General features: G+C 66.4%; 2 protein-coding genes across 5 annotated transcripts in view; one reads left to right on the top strand and one right to left on the bottom strand.

The window, feature by feature from the left end:
* LIMK2 (LIM domain kinase 2) overlaps window positions 1-10,278 on the top strand; it is an 85,989-nt gene that overhangs the window by 21,872 nt on the left and 53,839 nt on the right. The gene's annotated exons all lie outside the window — the stretch shown is intronic.
* On the bottom strand, window positions 19-6,962 carry LOC108637844 (apoptosis-inducing factor 3-like; the record flags this gene model as incomplete). 4 transcript variants are annotated; one of them, XM_018060955.1, is given in 9 exon segments in its annotated part: window positions 19-130; window positions 211-307; window positions 517-561; window positions 652-761; window positions 883-989; window positions 1,103-1,316; window positions 4,544-4,584; window positions 6,035-6,212; window positions 6,804-6,962. In XM_018060955.1, coding segments are annotated over 7 exon segments (716 nt in total), but the record flags the coding sequence as incomplete, so codon positions are not given.

Genomic DNA, 10,278 nt, shown 5'->3' with positions numbered 1-10,278 from the left:
GAAGCGGCCCTGCCCCACTTGCTGAGCTTGGGCCGGTCATAGGGAAGGTGGCGGTCCAGCGTGCACAGCACGATCCGGTCTGAAAAGCCCTCCTGCCGCAGCGTCTCCGCGCACACCAGGCCGGCTGCCCCTGAGCGGAGGGGACGGCGGGGGGACGGGTGTCAGGAGCCCTCTCCCCAACCTGCCCTGCCCCGAGGACCCAGCACCAACCTGCGCCCACGATCAGCACGTTGGTGCTGCCGCTGTGGCCGGCGCTTGGCGAGATGCATGCGGCCATCACCTTGGTCCTTCGCTGCAGCTGCAAGGCCTGGGGGCGGCCGGCTCGCTGGGGGCAGCTGGGAGCGGGGCTCACCACCACCCCGTGCCCACCCGGCGGGCCAGGCTCTCCTGCCCCAGTGGTGCGTCTTCCCCACCGGGGAAGCCCTTGGCCGGCCTGCCAGGCTCCCTCCCACCCCAGGGACCCAGGGGCCCTCGAGCCGCATGTCCCTCGGCCTGAGCCCCCGCCTGCGCCCTCACCTGCTTGCTGGCCCGGATGTATACCTTCTCCTTCTCGATCTTCACCTGCAAGGGCGGTGGAGCTCAGGCCCAGGCTTCGGGGTGCTCCGGCCCCTGCACCCCCAGGGGCTCACCCCACCGCACGCCAGTCCCCACCTGGAACTTGTGCAGACTGTCCAGGCCCGGGAAGTCCTCCAGGTCCCCGGTGCTGACGTTGAAGCAGGCGCCGTGCCAGGGGCAGCGGACCCGGCCACGGGACAGCACTCCTGCAGGGGGCAGGGCTGGGCCACCAGCAGAGGCCGGGCTCCAAGGGCACCACGGGCCCGTCCCCACGGCCCCAGAACCCCCCACCAGCAGATGGGGCCCCCACGGGCACCCCCACCTCACCTTTCACCAGGGGTGCGCCGTAGTGCGGACATTTGTGGCCCAGGGCGTGGAGCTCCCCGTCCTTCACCAGCAGCACCTTCCCCCAGCCCAGCTCCACCTCCCGCATCCTGGGGGGGGGGCTGCCTTCAGAGGCCAGGGAGCGGCCCCCAGCCCCAGTCCAGCAGCAGCCTCTGAGGCTGTGTCCCACCCCCTCCCACGCCCTCCCAGGCCCAGCACCCACTGGCCGTTCTCCAGGTCCTTGACATGGCAGACAGCGGCCTCCACGCAGTCCTGGGCACCAGGGTAGGGGTGGGGGGCGGGCAGGCGCTCGTCCGTGTGGAAGTGGCGGGCGGCGCCGTTGCCTTGGTAGGCCCGGGGGCTTCCCTTGCCGCTGGTGGACAGCTCCTCCTTGCCCCGGTCCTTCTCGGGCAGCACCACCTCGATCTTGAGCTCCACTGGGGGTGGGCGGGGTGTGGGTGAGCCTCCAGCCCAGCCCATCCCTCACCCACCCCTCCAGTGGGAGGCCGAGTGGAGGTGCTGGGGGAGCCCTGGGCAAGCACGACGTGATGTCTGTGCGTTTTTTTTCTCACTAACAAACTGAGCCAGGGGCACCAGCAGCGTGCGTTCCCCCGGAGCGGCCCCTTCTCCAGGAACCCACATGCAGGCGAGAATCTGGGGCTGGAACCCTGACTCCGAGGGCACAGCCACCATGGAGGATGGGGGTGGCCTGAGACACTTGGGACGCAGCCCGGGTCAAGGTCCCTGAGTGAACCTGGGTAACCGAGGCCTGCAGAGGTTTGAAATGTTTTCAAAATTAAAAGAAAAAAGTGTATATGCTACATAATTTCAACTGGAGATAGCTGCTCTTGCCAGCTGGAAAACCCTTCATTATTTGCCAGGTACTGAGTGCAGAGGGCCTTGGGGGTGGACCCCACCCGGGCAGTGCGTGCAGAGGACGCAGGCGTACCCCCCTCCCGTGGGGCCGACTAGGAGGGGCACTTAGCAAGATTATCACTTTCTTTATACTTCTCCACATTTTCCAAATTCCCGACTCGAGCCTCGGGTATTTTTCTAATTAGAAGGGAACAATAAACAGAATTTTCAGCAGTGATAATCCGGCCTCCCGGCCCTTGGCTGCAGGGAGCGGGGCTGAGCGCAGGGCACCGAGCTCTGGCGCAGCGTGAGCGCCCCCCGCCCCCAGCCCTGGGCCCCTGAGCCCCCAGGCCCCTCCCCCTAGACCTGACCTCCAGAAGCAAGAGCCCAGGTGGCTCCTCAGGGCCTCAGCCCAAGTGGTGGCCCCTTGGCCTGGGCCCTTGTCCGTTCCTGGCACAGCTCAGCCCTGCTGGTCCCCCTAGACACAGCCCAGGGGCCGCTGCCACTGGCCGCCCCCGCCACGCTGCCCTAACCCCCCAGCCTGGCCCGGCCCCTCATCCGTCCATCCAGCGCCCCCACCCGCCCCACCCAAGCTGCAGTCAGGGCTGAGCGTGGTTCCCTGATTCCGGGGGCAGGAAGGGCCGGCCCACACATTGCGCTGAAGCTGCTGCGTCAAGTGGGGGCCTCCGGGTGGGCTGGGCTTTTGCCTTCATTTTCCACACTCGATGTAACAGCGATCGAATGTTTTCAGAAGAATTAAAAACAAAAATACTGTGGGCTCAGCTGACACCAGTTACGTGAGCTGCACAGACCAGAGCTCACAGCAGTAGCCCGGCAGGCGCCCAGAGGACAGCCACGCCCGGGGGCTTTCACCCTCATGTCCTCCAACAGAAGACCCGAGGCGCTTGATGATGTGGCCTAACGGGAAGGCGCCAAGGCGGGGGCGTGCGGGACCCTTAGCCCCTTTCAGCAGATGCCCTCGCGTTGTGAAATGAAAGAGCAGAGCTCACCCCCCTGGGGGCAGTGCAGCTGAAGGCAGTAATACATGCAGCTTAGGGCAGACGCCCAGTGCGTTTCGTTGCTCGGCTCTGAGCCTCCTGGTGGCCACGGCAAAGAGGGAAAGCCTTTGAGTACCAGAGTGCCCTAATGACCGGAAGGGGGCCGGGGCTGCCCTGGCTGCACCGTGGGTAAGGGTCCGCCTGCTGGTGCAGGGGATTGTGGTCTGGGGAGACTCCACATAGCGAGGAGCGGCTCGGCCCTGCACCACAGCTGCCGAGCCCGTGGACCCGAACCACAGAAGCCCGCGCGCCGAGAGCCTCTGCTCTGCGACGAGAAACCCACTCACCGCGACGCAGGGCGGACCCTGCTGGCTGCAGCCAGGGAAAGCCCGGGCAGAGCGACGGCGACCCAGCGCAGCAGCAGTAACGGCAAAGGCAAGCGACCCGACGCCAAGAGGCCTGCACGTGCTCCCGAGCTCTGCGCTCAGGAAGGGCGGGCGTGGCGCACTCCCCGAGAGACGCGGGGCTCCCGGCCCGGGCTGCGCTGGGCGTGCCCTGGAGGCGGACAGGGAGGGCTTCGCCCAAGCCTCTGTGCTCCTTTTGGTCTCCCTGTGGGCTGGGGACCCCCAGAGAACTCTCCTGGCAGGAAGGTTCTCACTCCCACGCGCTGAAACCCCAGACCTGCCCCGAGTGGGCCCCGGGGCCCTGAGTTCCTGCCCCCGCTGCCACAGCCCACAGGGAGCCCAGCCCCCCAGACAGGAAACAAGAGCATCCTGCGAGGGCCTCCCGGGTGCCGAGCCCTGTGCCAAGCACACCAGCAAGCGCGGGGGCACAGTTACGAGGCCCGTCTCACGGTGAGAACACAGAGGCTCAGAGAGGCGACGTCGCCTGCCCAAGGCCACGCGGTCTGGAGCAGGCACCGGATTTGAGCTCGAGAGCACTGCCCCTGGTGTGGTAAGAGTGACCCGCCCCGTCCTGGGGGTCCTGGGGCCGGGGCTCCGAGAGCAGCAGGAGGCCCCCTGGGCCAGGGCATCCAGCCAGCCCAGCAGCCCTGCAGGAGCCTGCTACAGGGCCAGCCAGCACCCTGGGGTCCACTGCCGACAGGCGGGAGTCGCGGTCAAGACAATTGCGTCTTTTGCCCAAGGGCTGGGTTTCTGCAGCTTGGGAGCGGGGACCAGACGCAGGGGGCCCTCTCCCGGCCTGGCACCCCTTGCCCCCAGGTTCCTCCTCAGGCCCAGGGAGAGGAGAAAAGGCTCGCGGGCTTCAGGTTGTGGAGCCGCCGGCTATCAGGTAAGGGCAGCTGGGCGAGCGGGCAGGGGGCGTAAGTGCTTGGGCCTGGCAGGGTGGGGATGTCCTCCACCAATGGGGAGTGTGTCCAGAGAGGCCTAGGAGGCGGCCCAAGGTCACACAGTGGTCAGAAGAGATGGCAGGGCTGGACCTGTCCGCTCCACCTCTGAGTGGTCTAGAGAGCTCAGGCTTATATATTTTTGGGGTGGGTGAGGCTCAGAGAGGTTGCTCCCATGCCCTGGGTCACATGGTGGCTGAGGTCTCTCCAGAGCCCCCTTCCTCAGCCCTGAGGGGGACAGACCTCCCCCTGCCACCCGCCTGCCCCCAGCAGCAGGAGGAAGCCTCCCCTCCCCTCTCTGAGAAAGGCACTGTTGTTGTTCCCACCGCCAGCACCCTGAGCCCCAGATAAAGAGGGCTCCAGCTGCCCCCCCTGCCCACAGTGTTAGCATTCGGCGGCCTCCGGGTCTGACCTACTTCGGAGGCAGAGGGGGAGGGGCGGAGGGAGGCAAGAAGGGAAGAGGTACCTGGCTTGGGCTTGGAGAAGCAGCCGCCCATGGCGTGGGGCCTGTGGGGCGGGAGGGCGCGCTGAGTGGCGGCTGCGGGAGGCCTAGGGTGCCCCCTGGGTTGCTGGGCCCCCTGCGGCTCTCAGAGATGCTGGCACCGCCATCCCAGTGGGAGCTGCCTCCGGCAGCTTCGGAACCAGGGCTTCGATGAGGCTGCGGGTGGAGACGCAGAGAGATGGAGCCGGGGGACTTCGGAAAGGGGCCGCCCTGGGGCCGGGTCCCCGAGGAATCACGGACCGCACCTCCCTCCTGGCCCCCCAGGCTCAGCACCCTCACTCCCCTCCCCTCTGGCCTACCTCCCCCTTAGGGCGGCCTCCCTTGGGCCCAGGAAACCCCAGGATTTCTGTGGCCCTCAGAGCGCTACCGCCCGGGAGCCCCGGGACCCTTCCTTCTCCAGGGTGGCCACCGTGCCTGGGGTCAGACTCGGGTCACCTTGACCGATCAGAGCTCCTCCTCCAGCGGGGGGCGGGGGCGCACATTTAGCTCCCTGGCCCTGCCCCGACCTCGGTGGGCAGCCCTGGTACCCACCTCTTCCAAGGGCAGCTGTTGCCTCCCGTCCCGGCGCCAGAGTGGACCGAGGCCGCCCGTCCGGGAAGGCAGGGCCAGGGGCAGGGGTCCAGGAGGCGGCCCGGCGTCCACCCCTCCCCCAGCGCGCCGAGGCCAGGAGGGCCGGGGGCGGGGCTGGGGGCAGGCCACCGGTCCCCAGGGAAACCCAGCTCCATGTGAACAGAATGGGCTGCCCGCCCGGCCCCGACGGCGCACCGCCCCGCTTCCGCTCCCCTCCCCTGCTCTTCCCCAAAGCCTCTGACGTTGGGGTTCTGCCCAAAAGCAGATGGAGACACGGGAGGCAGCCAAGGGCTTGCCAGGGCCAAGCAGCTGGTGGGGGCATCCAGGTGGCCTCCCACCTAGTGACTTCCAGACAGACAGGGACCCAGGAAGGCCCTGTACCGCCCTGCAAGCCGCGGGGCTGAGGAGGGCTCGCCCCATCCTCCAGGAGACCCGCGCGGCTGGAGCTCCCAGGACCACAGGGGGCCGCCTGGAGCATGCAGCTTACACGCTGGACTCGGAGAGCTGTGGCTGCCTCGCTACGCTGATCTCCCCAACTTATCCCCCCGAAGTTCTTCCTGGAGTTTAAGCAGCTGAAGTCCAGCTGGTCTGGTTCAGATCCCAGCGAGGACCCCAGAGGGTGCCTGAGAGCAAGGGGCCTGGGAGCTGCAGGGAGTCTGGGGGGGACCGTCTACTGCCTGGCACCCGCCTCACCGCCCTGGCGGGCCGCCGCAGGAGAGGTAGGCCCTGAAGGCCACCTGGGCGCACCCTTGCTCTTTCCCCCACTCCCTGCCAAGGCAGGTCGGTAAGACCGGGCCTCCACCCGCCCCACCTGCCCTTCCCTGGGCACACGGGTGCCCCTCCCCAGGCCCTGGCTCAGCCCTGCCCACCTCCCTCCTGCCTGACCTCTGGCCTTGCGTCAGGCCTGCTGGAGGCTGGCTTCCCAGTGTGCGTCTCACTCAGCGGCCGCTGCTCTGCCTTCTGTCCCAGCAGAATCCAGGGTGGCTGGGCAGGTGGACAGCACTCTGGGTCCAGCCCACGGGCACAGTGGGTGAGCTCTCAGGGGCCGCTTCCGCCTGGGGGCCTGGGCGGGCAAGGGGCTGTAAGCTGTCAGACCTCAGAGTCCTCGGGGTTGCTGGGCCACCGACACCCCAGGAAAGGGATGACCACTACTTGTCTCCAGGTGCCCAGATGTCCAGACCCCCGAGGTCTTGGGCCTGGAGAGAGATTTGCTGGGGACAGAAACCTCCCCAGAGCTACTATGTGCCGGGCTGGCGTGGAGCCCCCCGCTCCCGCAGGTCCAGACACCCCCACCAAGCAAAGTCCCTTGCCAGGACACACCAAGAGGGCACCCCGAGTCTTGGCAGGCTGCCGCCCATGCCCACAAGCTGCCCAAGCTGCAAACAGCCCTCTGGGACCCGCGTGTGTCCCCCGAACAGCCCCAGGGACCCGCTCCCCACTACTCCAGTCTGCCCGTCCCGGGGGCTCCCTGAGCCCTTTCCGCACCCACCCCGAGGGGCACCCCCAGCAGCTGGCTTCGTTTTCTGGGACAGCGACTGAGCTGTCTGAGCTCCGCCGCCGCCGGCCCTCGAGGTCGGGGGGCGCTGTCCGACCTCCCCCCACGTGAGCCCGTCCCCCCGGGAAGCCCCTTCCAGCCTGCCTCCGGGACCCCTACCGGGGTCAGGAGGGGGATCAGCGCGCGGAGGGGCTCCCACGGCCGCGAGCAGGCGCCGAGTCACGGGAGAGGAGGCCGAGGAGAGAGGGGCGTCCCGCCGGGCCGCCCGCTTCTGGGCGCCGCCGCCAGCCCCGCGCGCTCGCCTGAGCTCCGCGCCGGCCTGCGCTCTGGAGCCTCCGGGGCCGCGCGCGGGCGGGCGGGGCGGGGCCGGAGCCGGGAGCCAGCGCCAGCCGCTGCCGCGGAAGTGGGGCGGCCCGGGGCAGGCCGCGGGGGCCTCGGCCCCGGACGCCGGCGGGGTCTGGGGCCCTGACGTCCTGGCGACCCCCCTGGGGCTCCCGGCTGGCGGCAGGCCGGTCCTTTTTCCTTTCCTGTCTTGGAACCAGGGGCTCCTGGCAGCGTGGGGGCAGTGAAACCTCCCGCAGAAAGCTCCCACAGTGAGCCCAACGGACCCCGACACCTCGACGGCTTCGGGGTTCAGCTCCGTCCCTCCCCGCCCTCCCCACCCAATGCCTTCCACTTTGTACTTTATGACAGCGTCTCTTTCCCAACTGTCCTCGCATGTGGGGAACTGCCGGGGTCCCTGTAAATCGTGGTGTAGCCTGGTTGCTTGTCATGTCCCCTCCTCCAGGAAGCCCTCCAGGGGCAGCCTTTCTCCCCTAGCCTGGAGGTGCTGTTCCTGCTCTGGGGCCTTCCCAGAGTTTCCAGGTACTGACCGTCCAGCCTGTGCTGTGATCGGGTAGGGCTGGGGCTCAGCGAACCTGTCACTCAGCCCAGCAGGCCTCCGACCGGCATCTCCTGTGCCGGCTGGTGTTGAGCCCTCTTGCTTGCCATCTCCCCCGTTTCCGGGCCTCCGTCCCCACCGGCAGGGGTGCCAGGATGACCGGCCTTCCAGGCAGTCTCTTTATGTCACAGGCAGACACCCGGGGGCAGGCATACCTCCCCACGTCTTACAGATGGGGGCGCTCGGGCAGGCACCCGCGGGCAGGGGCAGGGCCTGCGGGGGTCACTGCTGCAGGCAGGTGTGGGGCCGGGGGCTGCAGGGGGTCACTTTGGTCCACCCCTCCCTGCTCCTGCCGCAGGAGGGGCCCCGACACGGCCAGATGGTGCTGCTTGGCGGGGTGCCCTGGGCCTCCACCCAGCCTGCCCCGACTGTGGCCTCTGCTGACCCTGCAGCCCCGTGCCTGCGCCCCCCCGCCCCCCCCCTCAGCTGGGAAGACACTGTGCCCCCTGGGAGAACCGTGGCTGCGGCGTCGGGCGTTGTGGCCGCTCTTGGCTCTTCCCGGCAGCCCGAGGAGGGAGGTTCTCTGGGTCGTCTCCATGTTACAGGTGTGAGAGCCAGGCCTCAGGGGACTTGGGGGCCCCCCACCCCAAGCCATGCTGCTGGTGAGGGGCAGGGCCTGGCCGGGCTGGCAACTCAGAGCAGGGGGATGGGGGCGTCTCCAGTGCAGGGCGCCCGTCCTGGTCTGTGAGCTCTTTGAGTCAGGGAGCCCTTTGTTGCCCGGGTCCCCAGGAATCGGGGGGCACCTGCAGTACCCTCCACCGAGGCTCCTCCAGGACAGCAGACAGGTGCAGCCTGGGACACAGCGGTGCTCAGGGTGGGGCTGGGGGCTGCGAGGAGGCCGAGGACGGGGTGCACGGTGGGGGAATGCCCATCCACCCCACACCCCGGCCTCATTCTGAGCCCCTGGGGCAGCCACGACTACATCCTTGTGGAGCAAGAGCGGAGCCGGAAGGCAGGCGGCGGCCTCCGCGAGGGCCCCGGCTTAGAGGTGGTGCGCGTGGACATGGGGGTCCTCGGGCCGCCCGAGGTCCTCAGCTTGCCCCGAGAGGAGATCCGTCCCGGTGGCCTGGACGGCACCCGACCAGGCCCCAGCAGCGAGGGAGGGCCGCCTAGCAGACAGCTCAGAGTCCACAGCGAGCCGCGCGTGAGGGAGCCGCGAGGAGCCTGTCCCCCTCCTCCCCGCCTGGCTTCCCCGAGCGGGCCGCGAAGTGAGGGCACGGCGCCCCCTGGAGGCCGACCCAAGCCCCGCGGCACCCTCCCTGGCCTTGGGTTCTTGCCGGGGCCTAAGGTGCCTTTTCCAGATGGGGAGACCTCCATGTGCCTTCCTGGCCCCGGGGGTAATGTGGAGAGGGGGCTGTTACAGCACAGCCAACATCTGAGCTGCGGCCGGTGTGAGAGGGACGAGATGCCGGCGGGCCTGGCGCCCTCAGCTACCTATTCTTAGGAGGCAGAGGCCGGGGGTCCCCAGGCTGGGGGACCTGGGCTGAGTCCACCCCACACCCCAGCCTCATTCTGAGCCCCTGGCTTGCTCGGGTCGCTGCAGCCCGGCCTCCCTGCCCGCATCGCTGGTTGGGGGCTCCCCCACCCCGCTGGGGCCAGCCCTCACCCCAGCCCCGGTGCTCCCGGAGATGCTGGTGTGCCGAGCGCCCTGTCCTGTCTCCAGGCTTCGTGATGACCAGTTCTGATTCCAGTCCCAATAGGATTTTATGTTTTTTCATTTTTGTCTTCAAAGATGTTTTCTATTTGTAAATTAAAATAATTTCAAAAGAGGAAAAAAAACCCCTCCAACAAACAAAACAAGAACCCTGGCAGCAACTTCCGCATCTAAGACATTCAGATGGACGGGTGCCAGCTGCTCCAGCTCATTCAGGAGCTCAGTCGTGGCCGACTCCTCGAGACGCCATGGACTGCAGCACACCAGGCCTCCCTGTGCATCACCAACTCCTGGAGCTTGCTCAAACTCATGTCCATCGAGTCAGTGATGCCATCCAGCCATCTCATCCTCTGTCGTCCCCTTCTCCTCCTGCCTTCAATCTTTCCTAGCATCAGGGTCTTTCCCAAGGAGTCAGCTCTTCCCATCAGGTGGCCAAGTACTGGAGTCTCAGCTTCAGCATCAGTCCTTCCAATGAATATTCAGGACTGATTTCCTTTAGGATGGACTGGTTGGATCTCCTTGCAGTCCAAGAAAACTCTCAAGAGTCTTCTCCACCACCACAGTTCAAAAGCAGCAATTCTTTGGTGCTCAGCTTTCTTTATAGTCCAACTCTCACATCCATACATGACTACTGGAAAAACCACAGCTTTGACTAGACGGACCTTTGTTGGCAAAGTAACGTCTCTGCTTTTTACCATGCTGTCTAGGTTGGTCAGAACTTTTCTTCCAAGGAGCAACCATCTTTTAATTTCATGGCTGTAGTCACCATCTGCAGTTGAGTTTGGAGGCCCCCAAAGTAGTCTGTCACCGTTTCCCCATCTATTTGCCATGAAGTGATGGGACCAGATGCCATTATCTTAGTTTTCTGAATGTATAGAGCATTTATTGTTCAGCGATGTCAGGTGTCTACAAAAGATTTGTAAAATGTATTCACATAGATTGCTGGATAAAGTGTAAATTGAGGCAATCCTTACACGCCGCTCAGAGGAACGCACTTCAGTGCGTCTGAGAGCTGGGGATTGGACAGGCCCTGCATGCCC

The sequence above is a fragment of the Capra hircus genome, chromosome 17, assembly GCF_001704415.2.
Source record: "Capra hircus breed San Clemente chromosome 17, ASM170441v1, whole genome shotgun sequence".
In the NCBI taxonomy this organism is placed as follows: domain Eukaryota; kingdom Metazoa; phylum Chordata; class Mammalia; order Artiodactyla; family Bovidae; genus Capra; species Capra hircus.
The sequence above is the reverse complement of the archived record's forward strand: the minus strand, read 5'-3'. Positions and strand labels throughout refer to the sequence as shown.